General features: G+C 46.7%; 2 protein-coding genes across 5 annotated transcripts in view; one reads left to right on the top strand and one right to left on the bottom strand.

Moving 5' to 3' along the window:
- LOC109856730 (ras-related protein Rab-37) overlaps positions 1–12500 on the bottom strand; it is a 62673-nt gene extending 50173 nt beyond the window's left edge. Inside the window, exon 1 of one of the 3 annotated variants that reach the window (XM_020432328.1) lies at positions 12419–12500. In XM_020432328.1, the coding sequence (XP_020287917.1) occupies positions 12419–12475 (57 nt within the window). In that variant the 5' untranslated portion in view covers positions 12476–12500. Of the gene's footprint in view, positions 1–1128; positions 1150–1521; positions 1575–12418 lie in introns of those variants that run through there. The other 2 variants (XM_020432329.1, XM_020432327.1) reach the window with 2 other exon arrangements.
- LOC109856728 (polycomb group protein Pc) overlaps positions 1–14980 on the top strand; it is a 115489-nt gene that overhangs the window by 51434 nt on the left and 49075 nt on the right. Inside the window, exon 1 of one of the 2 annotated variants that reach the window (XM_020432321.1) lies at positions 12432–12506. The exons of the other annotated variant lie outside the window; for it this stretch is intronic. The gene's annotated coding sequence lies outside the window, so the exon portion shown is untranslated. Of the gene's footprint in view, positions 1–12431; positions 12507–14980 lie in introns of those variants that run through there. 2 annotated transcript variants of the gene reach the window in all.

The following is a 14980-nucleotide window of genomic DNA, read 5'->3' as shown; positions in this document are numbered from 1 at the left end:
CACATGGCGAATATTTTTCGCGATATGCGCGCGCGAACCAACTCGTGTGTCGCGCATTAGCAATTTTGTACGCGATCGCGCAAGTTTGCAAACACACACGCGCGAGTTTGCAAAATATCTCGCGATAACGTTAATTAAATAATTTTCGAGAAGTAAAAAAACAAATTTTTTTTTCTTTTTTTTTTTACGCCGGCGAAGAAGAGATCAGAGATTCGCGCGCGCGCGCGTTGTTCCAACGACTCGCGACTTCGAAAGTTCAATCAACAATCGCGCCGTCGCGCGCGCATGCATGATTTATCAGATTTACGTTCTCCTCGCGATCGCGCGTATATCCGTACTTATTATCCTACTTAATGCCGCGCACCGCAGCGCACAAGGGCAGACGTCATAAAATTTAAATGGAAGCGACACTATCGCAACGACACAGCGGCCAGAGTTTTATTCGCGGTCTCTCCTCGCATCTGTTAAATTTTCATCGTTGCGCCGCGCTCTCTCCTTTATTTAGGCAGAGGTGTCGCGCCGTCTTTGACCGCGAACGGTCAAACGGGAACATAACAACGGGGAAACGAAAGAAAAAAACAAATTTTGCAAAAACCGAGAATAATCGAAGATTCGCGTTTTTCCAATTATCGTCGATCCGCTACTCGGCTACGTGTGTGTGTGTGTGCAGGAACAGCAACGCGAAAGAAAAGGAGGAGGGGAGAGACATTTGCATATCGCGAAAATATGCATGTCACAGAGATGTAAATCGCAGCGCGAAACTACTACGCGCATGGTCGTCGAAGATAGATCGCGCGAGGAGATCAAAGGAGGATCGTGGGAAAAACGAAACGGGAACAAAAATCGCGAACCGAAGCGAAGTCTCGACAAAACCTCTTCGATCGACACGAGCTCGGGGGAGTTTGCGGAACGACGAGAACACGTGGTTGGGCAAAAATTACCGTGCTTCGCACAGTTATACCGCAATTGTGTTTTTCTTCCGCGCGAGCACCGATGGGGAGGATAAAGTTCGGATAAAAAAAATAAAAATAAAACAAATACTCGTCTTTGAAACAAATTGAGTGATTGAGAACGTCGATATCTCTCGAAATTTTCAAACAAACTCGAGATATCGCGACGAGTACCTACTTTGTTCGATATTTATTCAACGTCTCCGGTCCGAGTGATCTCAATGATCCCGAAGCTGTTTGAATAATTTCACGAAGTGACGACGCGATTATAGATCGCGCCGGGACGAAAAAAAAAAAAAAAAAAAAATGCCAAAGCGGCCGCATCGATTTTGCAGCGGGCGCGGTTCGATTTCCCAATGGCAGCCGGCCTCGCGCGATCTCGCCGCGCGCTGTGCACAAGGCGCGCGGTATCAGTCGCGGCGACTGCACATGCGGCAGTTATCACTATTATTAGAGGCTGTGGAAGCGTCGCGACTGCAAGGCCATGACGCTGTTCGAGAACAGCGATGCAACGCGCACACACATACACACACAGACAGACACACACACACACACACACGCATACACGCACCATAGCTTACACATGCGATCCTGTTGCCGTGGCGGCTGCCAGCGTCGACGGCGTCTGCGTGGCGACAGCTGGGCGTGCCATCTTGCACGTCTGCGTCCGGCTGCCCATGGTATCAGGCGAGCATAAAACGCCGAGCCGTTGTCAAGCCAGACAACCAAGCTAGGAGAAATTACACCCGTCTCTCTTAGGCAGTGTGGTAGGGCTGGCCTGTCCAATTGCCTCGTCATCGGGGAAAGAAGAGGAAGAGAAGTTACCTCCTCGCGCGACGTCGACTGTTACTGCGCCTCGCGATAAGTGCATGCGCGTCGACGAACGCGCACACGTAGAACGTGCTCTCGCACATGCACGTGTAACATGCACGGAAAAGGTAATCGCGATCGATTATGCTTCTGTAATACGATGATTGAAAAGCAGTCGCCCTCGCCCGTGTGTGTGCGTGTGCGTGTGGGAGAAGATTTTCCACAAAATATCGATACATCGCGTGCAAATCACACAGAGAAATCGACACGCGTGTCACTTCAAAAAAAAAAAAACTGGTTGCTCGTCGTCGAAATTAGCGCGGAGATTATTTTAGCGCATCGAGAACGTTTTCGGAATTCGTTAGAAGATTTCGCGTCTAACGAGCTTGTCTCTCGATGATACGAAATAGATTTGCGATATAATTTTAGTTCTGACAGACTCGACGATGAAGCGTTCGTTCGATATGGAACGCAAAGCCAGAACGTAGACATTCGATGACAATGGTGAAGGTCCGCTTGATCGAGAAAAGGACGGAAGCCCGAGTTGTGAAGGAAAAGGAGCACGCGCTGAGAGAGTTGCCTGCCACCTCCTCCTTGTTGTCGGAGTCGTCAAGACCGAACCGGTGCTGCCACGGAGAGAGAGTGACGCTCTCCCTGCCGAGCACGGTGAAATGAGGAGAGGGCCTGTGTTAGAGCAAGGTCGCAGAAACGACAAGAAGTCGTTCGGAAGCGACTCATACGATCGACTGGGTCCTATGAGCTGCGGATAGCTGATTAAGGTCGGCCGTCCGCAGCTTCGCGCTCGTGTAACATCGCGCAACAACACACGTTTCACGGTTAGAGGAATATAAATCGAACCTAGAGAGAAACTAAAGATCGATCGAATGTTTCGACTCTGTCTCGCGATGGTTGTTGTTAACTAGCGTTAAAAAAAGAAATACTGCGATTTTTTATTCGCGTTGCGTTTAAAAAAAAAAAAAAATCGCGTACAATATTGATGTGCGAGCGAACTACGGGTTTAAACACACAAAATAAATGTACATCGATTGTGTGTGTGTGTGTCCTATATTTTCACATTCGCGTTGTTAGAAATATCATTCTTCCGAATTAGCTTTTGGAATAATTAAAATTGACGCGCAAAGAAAAGCGAGGTATGTAGAAAACACAAGAACGAAATTTTAAGGTTGAAAATAGGAATCTAAACAATTCGCAAAAAAATATTGAAGGACAGGTCTTTCGTGAAGAATCAAAAAAAAAAAAACTCACCGATGCGGTGCGCAAAAATTGTATTTATTTCCGGATTTTGTCCGGAAATAAATTTCGGATCCCATAGATTTTAAAATCCACGAATCTCGGATGTTAATTCGAAAACTCAAACTTCGAACGAAGCTGATAATATTTTAATTTCTTCCGCTCACTCGGGATATCCGTTACAACAATTCCGTTTTTTTTCACGGATCTCTCTCTCTCTCTCTCTCTCTCTCTCTCTCTCTCCTTCTCTCTCTCTTCCGAATCTCGTGAAAAATAATTCCCCGACGACATACTAAAAAAGCGTACATACCGCGGCCACGATCGATACCCATCGAAAAAGAAATTCGCGACGTGCGCGATTCGCGACCTATTTCGAGGACGGGCTCGTACTATACAAACGAGCTAACGAATCAACGAACGGTCACACACGAAGTTCGATTCATCCAGCTCGCGCTCTAGGCCTCGCGCGATTATACGAGTCGACTCGAAAAAAAAAAAAAAAAATAATAAATCGCGGAAAATTTATGCAACGCGCAAGTCCCGACGCCGTCGCGAAAGTCGCAATTGTTCGAGGTCGCAAAGTCGTTTGTTTGTTGCGCACACAAATCAGACCGCGCGCGACTCAATCGTTGATTGAATCACCGCGTCGTCGACACGACGCCAAGAACTTGCGACTTGAAACCAAGTCGCAAGAGTGCGCGCACACGTGTGTTTATTTATACCGCGCCAGTGTGATGCATTTCATTTCGCGACGATTATCGCGCGCGCGTTAGAATCTTTTGAAAAGAATAGAATCCCGCTCTGCGAGGATTTTTAGTTTCGCCGCTGCGAGATTTTATCTGGTCGATGTAACGCGCGCAACGTATTTGCGTTGCGTGCAATTTGACCGTCGGTGTTTAATTCCGACCGAATAATCGCGCCGCGTAAGGCGCGCGTCTTTTAAGCCGAGAGTCCTCTGAAATGGCGCGTGTATCGCGCGAAAATATCGCGCGTTGAAGCCGGAAGCGTTTCAAGGCCGCGAAATCGTGTATACAATCGGGTTTTACCGGGCGGAGATTTCCGGCGGCATTCCGCAATTTTATCAACCGACGACGAGGGATGTCAGTGACCCCGCGAGGTCGCGGTCGGGCTACACGGCACAGGAAAACGCCGGAATCGGTGCGCGAGTAGATATCGATTCGTCTGTTCTGTGTTCGATGAAAAAAAGGAAGTTGGCCGGCCTCCTGTGACGTTCGCCAATATCGTTCGGCGGTTCCACGCTGATGTGGCAGCGTTCAACCGTTCGGCTTGGCGTTGACTCGCGAGCTCTTCGTCGACCTTCTCGACAATTTTCGCGCGTTCTCATCCGCGTCGAACTCTCGCGCGCGAGAACGAATTTACACTTGCTCTCGATCGCACAAGTCGAGAATTTATACTCCGATCTTTTTTTGCCGAATTTTTACGAGAATTTATTATTAAATTTGTTTTCATCTTTTTTACATTTTCGCGCGAAGACTCTCACACTCGTGTTGTCGCGATTATTATTTTCGATCGTCGACACGCTGCCGACACGCTTACGACTCTCATAATTCTCGCGGCGAAACGCGACGCTAATGAAGATTCGTGGGAAGTCGAGCGCATCCGTCATTGTATTGCGGCTAGATGGCGGCGTTTCGCCAGACAGTGCGATTGAGATTTCTGCGAGCAGGTGGTCCCCCGTAATAAATCGCATTGTAAGCGATCCCTTTGGGCAGCCACCTGCGAATCGATATCTCGACCGGTCCAAGGCAGTCCCGCATGCAAATTCGACGAGAATCACGAGAGGAGAAAGGGAAGCCTAGTTCTTCCTCCTGTCACTTCGACCTACTCCTTCCCGTTCTCATCTTCCTTCTTTCTTTTTTTTCTCTCTTTCTCTCTCTTTCTCTCTCTTTCTCGCTTTTTTCTCCCCTACGTCGCTCCCATCAGCACAAAAGAGAACTCTTTTCGGTCGCGATGTCACCATCGATATTTATAGGAAACGTATGATCGATAAACAACGCCGCGGGGCACGAGAGACGAAAGGGGGAAAACCTCGATCACTTCGGATTGTTTCGGTTCGATTCGTCATTGCACCGCGTGTGTCGTTATTGTCGACAAAAGGAAGTGCACGGAAACTTTTTCTCCTCATCGAGATTATCATAACAATATTATATACTCGTTTATATAATAGCGACAGAAATGACCTCCCTCTTCTTCCTCTGCCCCCCTCCCCCGATGTAAATCTCGAGACCCGAAACAAGGCCGCGCAGCGCCGAACGGAAGAAGAGCCGGGACGCGATCATTTTTAAATCGCCCCTTTTCCCGAGGGCGCGCGTTACCTCACGAAAGTAAAGCCGAAATGAATGAGCGCGCGGCCGCGTCTCTCCGGGCTGGTATAAGCCGCGCGCAAAAGAAACGAGCGACAGGCAGAAAAAAAGAAGAAGACTGCCCGCGGTGGCAGCCGGTCCGGCGAGTTTTTGACCGTCTGGCGCTAACTGTTAGCCCCCGTATCCACCTTCGCAGGTACCGTCCCACACGTCGTCCCACTCCAACCACACACGCGGGCCCTTTCACGGACCCTTCCCTCTGTTCCCGCGCCGGACGCCCACAATTCGCATCCTCTCCGAGTCCCCGTCGTCGTAATTTACGGCACTCGCGTGCATCGTCCGCCGCCGACGCTTCGAAACGAAACGACCGATTCAGTCGTCGGAGAGAACTGATATTATACCCTAAATCGTAACTTGCGAGTAAAAGAGAGCGTAGAAGTGATACGGAGAGATATTATGTGTGTGTGTGTGTGTGTGTACATATATATACATCCGCTTTTTCTTATTTACACAACTGCAGCGATGCTTGCAAAATTATTTCCCCGATCGGAGAAATGTGCGCGCCGTCGGTTTTCAGCTATAAACCAGAGACCAGATATGGAGCGCGCGTGCGCGCGCGCGCGTGAAACTCATAAAAATTGCAAAACAACAATTCGCTCGTAAATGTACAACGCAATATATTTATTGCGGCGTGTTGCGAACGCTTCGATTCGAATTCTGTGTTGCCGATACGGTTGTTGAACTTGAAAGAAGACCGGAATACATTTCACGAACGCGCTTTATCGATCGAAGAGCAAGTCCGCGAGCGCGGAATGTTCTTTTATCTTCTCTCGCAAGTAGCGATTGTAATTATTCTCTTTTGACGTCATCGTCCAAGATGGCCGCGGAGTAGTATCGAGAAGTCACTCTTTCTCTCTCTCTCAGTTCAAGAGAATTCAAAGAAAACCGATTAGAGCGGATTTGCATGTCGCTGCGGAGATGTGATTCGTATCGCGGGCTCCGGGAATATTAAGAAGTTTTACATGCGGCTGAGCAATATCGATCTGGTGGAAGCCCCGCGCGTCTCGACTCGTCCTGGCGCAGGATAACAGGTGCTTCTCGTCCCCCACTTTACCGAACTCCACGCACACTCGCTTGTGTTCGCAATCGACCCACACACAAGAGCCCGAGACTGGTCTTCCGAAATAGTAGTTTCCGAAACTCGCTTCTCGCGCGTGCTAATATTTATCAGGATACCACGAGAGAGGATTTCCGTTTCTCTTTCCGCGGGAAAAAGAGGAGAGATGGGCGATGGAGAGGAGAAATGGTTCCTCGTCACGAGAAGTCCGCGTTCCGGAACAGGGAAGGGGGAAAGGATTAAGACAGGGTTAAAGCAGGATAAAGCGCGTTGGACGGGGAACGCGCGCGCGTGCTTGGCGAAGCTTGCCAAGGACAATAGAAACCTTCGCGAAGGATCAGAGGAGCAGAATATCAGGCTGGTATGCGAAACGCCGCGGCGAAACTTGGCGCGCGCCGCTGATTGGAGGAACGAGGGGTGGCTCCCTTGATTCGGGTCGCTCGTATGATACGTCGTAGGTCGGCCGATTTTTAATTAAACCTCATCCGCGGAAATATCATCTGCCGCGGCGAGACCGATTGCGATTGAATCAAAGATAAAGAGATAAAGAGAGAGAGAGAGAGAGTCTCCTTTACATTTGATAAGCAACGTGTCGTGGCCGACTGAAAATATGAAAATTTATGAAACAAAAAATACATCAGCCAGTCAGTCGGCAATCGATTTATCCCGAGAGCGTTACCTCCGCGAGATAACTCTTTTTATAAATAAACTGAGATTTTACCGAGAAAACTCCGAGGATTTTTTATCTTGTCGGGAGAAATAAAATCAAAGGCGTTTTACATAAACTCGTAGTCTCAATTTGTTTTACGTAATCTCAACTTTATATTGTTACTTAACATTTTATTACTTAACATTTTGTTACTTAACATTTCTTCGCCGTTAACGACTTACGTCCGACATAATAATCGCGCAAAAGAGAAGAAGACGTAGAAAACACGCGCCGGCAACGCAAGGAAGAAAACCCCCCTCCCCCCTTTACCCCCTTTGCGCCGTGCACAAACTGTACCGTAGATCGTGCGATCCCCTCGTTCCTTATTCTAATGAATCCGGTTAGTCTTAAATATGATCTCCCCTTTTATTGGTTCTCGGATCGAGGGATTCCCCGGAGTCACGCGATACTTGGTCCCCCCTCTATTTTTCGGAGCTGCCCCCCCGCACAGGGGGGCTTCACAGCGTCGCGCGTGTGTAATCGAATCGACGCTAATTATTAAGTCGCTTAAGACAGTGTGACGCGATTTTCACATTTTTTTCCTACACCTCTTTTTTCTCTCAAATATAAAATTGCGCGGATATGTGAAAAACGGATATATATATTTCACGTTTTTACAAAAACAACAATATGTCGCGTTTGACAAAAATGTGAATCGTATCGCGAGTATATAAAGACGTCCGTGGTACACGATAATAAAAAAACGTGTCTATGAATAAAAAGAAGCGGCGCGAAGAACTCGCGAACAGTTCTTTTACAACAAACCCGTACACACACACACACAGACGAAAAGAGATGGATTTCAAAATACGAAAACACATGGCGCGTGTTTTCTCGGCGATGCGGAAACGCGCGCCTTGTTATCGCGCGCGAGAGCGAAAAGAGCGTATCGTCCATCCGGCGTGTTGTCGCGGACATCAAGATGCAATGCGATGCAACAATGTGCAATGGTGCTGCGGTAAGGTTCGAAACACGGAAGGGGGGCGGGAGGGGGGGGAGAATCTGGCGCCTGGCCAAAAAACGAGAGGAACAAATCAACCGATCGCGCACGGGGCCGCGGGAACACACACATTTACATCCGCGGTGTGCGGGAACCGCACATCGAGGTCACACACAACACAGGTTTATTTCGAGATCTCTTTAACGTCTTCCCTTTGTAAATAATATCGCGCGGTAATTAATTACGCGAACAAAAGCGACCGCGCAGGCGTGTTACGCGCGCAACATCATCGATATCACACGCCTACCTGCTAGGTTTTTTCGCCGGTGTATCGAGCGGAATATATTATGCGGCTGGTGCTCAAATTACAATATATTCGCGGTTACGTCTGTGTGTCTATGTGTGTGTGTGTGTGTGTATGTGTGTAATAAATAAATTCACATTCGGAAAGCAGAAAAAAGTGGTAAATTTACTCGGATCTCTCTCGAGCGAAAGCTCCATTTCGCGCTATGGCCGACCGTGAGATGGAGAATCCGCAGGATATCAGCAGCTATCCCGGCGAGATATGTGTTTTTTAATTTTATTCCGAATGAGATCGAAAAACATTATCTTTGCGTTTCGCGCAAAAATGTGATTATTCGACCGTGCGTGGAAGAGAAATTCGAACGCGCGCGAACAATTCGAGCAAGATAATTAAAAATTAAATTAATATATAAATTCTGACATATTTTCTATACTTAAATATTTATCCCGAATTAATTGCTCAATTTGCGATGACAACGTGATTTCTCTTTCTCGGCGTGCGTGTGAAAATTGCGAACACGGAGAGAGTTCGATATCAAATCCCGGAATATTGAATTATATAAAAAGCGCGTGTAGAAAATGCGCGCGCGAACGTGTGCGTAATTGAAAATTTTGTTCGCGCACATTGTTGCGCACTTGAATTATCAGTCGTCGACGACCAAGTATCTTCTGTCCGCATCGATGAAACGCGCTTAGCCAGTAAAAACGGCGACTGCGGCGGTCGCTTCGCACGTTTATGGACGCTGGTATTTCGCTGAAAACGATACGCGAAAGGATACACGCGAAAAGAAGAGAGAATTGTTTCCACGAGAGAGAGAGAGAGAGAGAGAGAGAGAGAGAGAGAGAGAGGAGAGAAAGAGAGAAGGAGAGAGATAAGTAATAATAATGTTTCTCTACACGCAATCCTGTCAAACGTAAGCGAAGGCGGCGACGCGGTTTCGCTCAAGGCGAACGGTTTGCTTGAACGAGATAAGGTCGCGAGAGAGTTACACGTGGGCGTGACGATTCATCGACGTTATTGTTATTTAGTGGCATCCGATAACGAGTCGGCGGAGGGATTTTACAAGCGCGGCTGCGGCGTTATCCGACACCGCGCTTGTGTATATTATTGTCGTCTCTTTTGAGCGCGTGTGGTAAACTCATTCGTTCGCGCGCCGCGTTCGACGACGACGACGACGACGACGACGACGGCGCGGTGCGTCGCGCTCGAAATGTATTCGCGCGCGAGTGAAAGTTGATTCGCGCGATCGACGAGCGTCGAATCAATTACGACATTGCGAGACGAACGAATGCCGTTAACCTTTTTCAAAGAAAATGTATATCGCCGCTCCGCCCCTATGTACGCGTTCTTTTACGCGCGCGCGCGGAGTTTCAGTTGCGGAGTGATCTCTGAATTTTTCAATATATATTTTTTTTAACGATATCAATATTTCAACACCTTTCAATTTTATATTTTTATTTTATGTATCTTTTTGGAGTTTTCGCATTTCTTTTGTCAATCGCGAAATTAATCGCTAACTCGAAAGTGGCGAAGCTTTAATTACGCTCGTGCACAATTGAAGACGTTGTCGTCGAAATCAGTCGTTATACGCGCGGGTCGTCGGCGAAATGCAAATGGCGATTTTCAATAATCCCCCGACCTAGGCCGATTTAGCGCCGTTGCGTCGTTCTTTAAAAAAGATTCTGTATTTGCTTTCGTTTACGCTCGTTACCTCGGGCGCGCAAATCCAGGCGCGAAGAAATCCTGTGCGCGCGCGACTCGTTTTCGAGAGACCGAAGGGAGAGAGAGAGAGAGAAAGAGAGAGACCGGTCACCATATTGTAGTTAACCGACGAGCCGAGAAAGTCGGGCAATAAAGGAGCCGGTAGTCGGCCGGCGGATAAGATAAAACCTCTCTCTCTCTTTCTCTCTCTCTTCCTCCACCAGCTCATTCATCGCATCGGACCGAACGATTTCCTGCTGTGGAAATAAGGACATCCGCGCTCTCCTGCCTTCGCGCCGCTCCCGTCTATAGTTTTTTAATCAAGTCGCGCGCCGCGATTATCTCGCACCGATAAATAAACTTCCTTCGAAAGAGAAAGAGAGAGAGAGAGATGTGTGGCGGGTCGCCTGTATGGTCGAATATGGTCCAATATAATGTACTGCACTCGCGCGTAATGCGCAATATTTTTCACACGTCCCGTATATCTCAATAAGATGAATCACATCTCGTATAAAAGCGGAGCGAGCAAGTTTGTGTGAGGGAACATGAGCGCGCGTTAAACGCCGTGTATTTAATTGTGCCGCACGGTTGTATGAATATGAATATTTCCGAAGGGCTTTCGAGAGAATGGCAAAAGCTCGACGTCAGCGCACCGCGCCGGTATATAAGCACGAACGGGGACTATACCTACGGGAGGATTATCGACGAAAAAGGTAGAAAGAGGGGAGCTCCGGATTCGCCATTAAAATTAATGAAAGCGACACGCGAGACGTGAATGGAAACACGATCAGCGTGGAATATATATATATATATATGTATATATATATATATATATATTGTAGAACCTGCTGGTGTATATTCCCCTTGAATTTCCATGTTGTTTGTAAGCGCTTGTCTTTCGGATCATCGATGCCATACGAATATCTGGCAATAACGCAATTTACATTGCGCCGCTGAATAGCGCGTATAATTTACACAGTTACCTCATAAAAAAACGATTGAATAACAATTACGAATATTAATCATTTCTTGCGTCAAACGTGTGTGTGTGTGCGTGTGTGTGTGTCTGCGTGAGAACAAAATAATAAGAATTTATTTTATTCCGCATAATGTTTCTTAATTTATGGAATATATTAGAACTTGCTTATGCTTGCACTTGGCCTCATTCGTTTCGATTTTACTAAGCGAGCGTCTCAACCCTTTAACGGTGTTTGAAGCGTTCGAAGATGATCACTTCTGAAAATAACGGATGAGTATATTCATGTCATGTGAGAGAGAGTAAAATTATCTTTTGTACCACTTTGTGTTACAGTTGGTTCAAATGTTACAGTAGCTGTATTTATTCCGCGTTCGACGAGCATACTAGTTACAGGCTGATTAATTACGCAAGCAGACGCACACACTTTCGAAACAAAATTCCATTGGAATATCCATTGTCTTTGATATACACACATTTGTTGTATGATATATCGTTGTTGTTGCTTAGAACAGCTTCGTAAGCTGCTGTCTCGCCATTTAAAAAGCACCTTCTTTGTGACAAATTTCTTTTCGAGTAAATTACTTAATTTGTTTTTTTTTTTTTTTTCTTTTTTTTAATACAGTTGTTGTTAGTTAATCTCTTTGGTACGGCGCTCGTCCGCCGCGTAACGTCACTTGAATAGCCGCAAGCAAACGTAAATTAATTTGAGAAATTGACAGACGCAAGAATTGATACAAATATTATTTTCAACGAACTGTTCGGACTAAAGAACGTAAACAATCGAATGCTATCGGCAATTGTCGACTGTAGTCGACGCTCGGCCGTACAGATACGTTCAGGTATGTCAGTCGACGTTCGTTACCTCAAGAGATAAAAACAATTAATGTCATTTGTATGATTTCGTGCGGAAAATTGGCGCATTCAAGAAGGTCGATTTGAGACACCGCAACGAAATACAAGAAACTTCTCCTACTCCGACGAATTATTTTGCCAAAATATTCGCGCGTGCGTGAATGAGTAATGCAACTCGAGCGATGCGGAAATAAACACGTTTCTCTCTCTCTAATCCGAATTAAGACCCCATAAACAACCGCTTTGTGTTATATTTACGAGCTCGGGGGTTAGTTAGGCGAGCGGATAACGAGTGAGACGTTGCATTAATTTAACGAAAATCTTTCGTTGCAACGGGACACAACGCGTGCAGCGAGCAAACACGTTGCACGTGCGGCCTCGTGTGTAACATTGTGAGTGTGTATAAGCTCGCGCGCATATTAGCGCTCGAGCCGGGCATAGACCGATTGTCTTGGCCGGTCGCCAGTGAATAATAACGTACGTCTTCTCTTGAAGTCCGCTGCTCATTCTCGCCGCGGATAAGGTGCCTTGTGTACATCTGACGGCCGATGAATAAATCAAACGGACAGGTAAGCGACATTCGAAACCAAAAATTCTCTTCGCAACGGGACATCGCGCTAAATTATTCGGTACGTCGTTAATTCGAACTTGAACGTGTGCGGCGACACGCACGACGCGTGAACGAAAAACGTTCCAAACACTGTGAAAATGGTTCGAAAACACGAATTGTTGTAAAAGTAAACGACTGAAACGAAAAATTCGTTCGTTGCAACTTGCTTTGATTAAGTTACAGTCTAAACACAGTCGAATCCCCAAAGTATATACGAGAATTAGTTCGTGTTGTTATTCACAAGTTAACGAATCTGTCACAGGGAAGCTGACGCGCGGTCGTATCTATACGGAATGCGGAGATATACCCGCGGGAAAATCTCTCGTAAAAAAAAAAAAACAAACAAACAAACAAAAAACGTCAGCGACATTCGACCGTATATAACGAGAAAATAACGCGTTTTGTCGTTGTAACATTATGTGGCGCATCGCGTCGGTGGGTTATCCGACGGTGGGAGAAGCACCTCGTGGGGAGGAGGGAAACGAAAAACAAAACCGAGAAATACGCGGCAGTATTAAAAAAAAAAAAAAAAAAAACAGAGAGAGAGAGGAGCGCATCAGCATAAGCGGAATCTCGAAATGTCGATATTTTTCTCGTGCCGTCCACGACTTTCGTGCGCGCCGTTGGAACCGGTTTTTTTATCCACCCAGTTTGCATACGCCATTATGCGGTACGGTCGGCACGGACGACCGTAGAAAATTCTGTAACTAATAGCGCACGTCAAACGATGCGGTAATACGTTTCACGTATGCATGTGCGTACGAACACGCAAGCGCGCGCACGCACACACACACACACACGCACACATACACACACACACGCGCGCGCGATCGGACGAGTCTCTTCGGCCGAGAGCCGGGACGATGAATACGCCTGCACGGAATCGCATTTAAGACAAGGACACGTAATCACAATTACGTAAACGCATGCACGTATCATCTACACGCTTGACGAGGCTCCGATGCGATTGCGAGCAAGTATATATATTTCGCCGCGCGCGAATAACTTCGAACTCGCGTTATGACCTTTCCGAGGCGCCTTTCATAAACACCGTTGCGGTAGTTTCAAACGCCACGAGTTGTTTCCGAGTTGTAGAAATTTATAAGCAGGTAGGTACTACGTCGTACGTATGTATGCACGTCGACAGACAAATTGTCAGAAACCGTTCGTTTCGAGGAAAAAAGCGTCTCTATTCGAGAAAAAGTAACTTGTTTGACTGCCAATTGAAAATTATATTGTAATTATAATATTCATTAACACATCGAACCGATCTGGCGAGCTTGGCTTTTCGACGAACTTGACACTGACACACTCTCTCTCGTGTGTAACAGGTTCCGCGAGTTATCGTACTTGTGTGTACATTAGGTTTACCTGAAGTGGTCGCGACCTTCGACCCCAGGACACCGCCGCAAGTCCGTTCGACGTGCGAGCGACGCCTATCGACTTAACATTGACTGTGCGAGCGAGAACGCCTCGATGGTTCGAAGCGTGCGAATAATTCCAATAATCTCTCGCTCTGTTGTGGCGAGAGATTTACATCACTCTCGTGTAAAAAAAAGCCATGGTGGTCCCGGTGAAAGTGTGAATTTATTTTTTTTCTCGCCACTTAGATAGAGCCGTCAACGCAGCCGACAATTATTTGAGGAAACGAGTTGTATCGCGCGCGTGCGCGCGCGTTGTCTTCCGCATTGCCGATGATGATTAAGTTTTTGCTCCGGTGATTTTTTTTTCAACGCGTTTTATCATCCTGCATTTTTGCGAAAAGTAGTAGAGGCACGCGCACGCGTGCGACGAACTCTCGTGTAAATTTACAGAAAATCTCGCACACACCGACGATTTATATTTATAGTCGGCCGAAACGCGCGCTCACACGCGCCTGACATTATGAACCATATTTCCATCGCGGTGGACACATCTCGCAAATATATGTTCGTCCGCGTGCGATGCTCGCGGTTATAAATATTCATTCGGTCGAGAAACACGAACGAATTTTTCATTAACGTGTCGCACGACGAAAATATTCGAACGACAATGATATCGTAATCTGCGACGAATCGACGACTTCTCGGACGCGCCGCGGGGTCGGATCGTTCGGCGACTGTTTGTTATCGAAGTTACCACGTGCCTTTGATAAAATTTTCCTTGTTAGAGTGCGTCCTTGAAAGGTTATACTGATTTACTGGAGAAGAAAAGAAATTTCATGAAGGTAAAAACCCTCTTTCGAGTCGCAACTGGTTCGTTATCTTCGGACAACTTGAAAAACTCTGTTGATCTTGGTAAGAATAAAAAAAATGCTGAACCTTTTTGAGCGTATCGACGAAATAGTCGAAATTTTTGGACCCCAGATTTTCTCGTCTCTCGCTACGATTTTAGAAAAAAAAATAGTCCGATAAATACAATATGATGACCGTACAATTGCAAATATCGCGCGTT

This window comes from Pseudomyrmex gracilis, unplaced genomic scaffold (assembly GCF_002006095.1).
Source record: "Pseudomyrmex gracilis isolate BER0280 unplaced genomic scaffold, ASM200609v1 scaffold_132, whole genome shotgun sequence".
Classification (NCBI taxonomy): domain Eukaryota; kingdom Metazoa; phylum Arthropoda; class Insecta; order Hymenoptera; family Formicidae; genus Pseudomyrmex; species Pseudomyrmex gracilis.
This window is presented reverse-complemented; position numbering and strand designations above follow the sequence as displayed.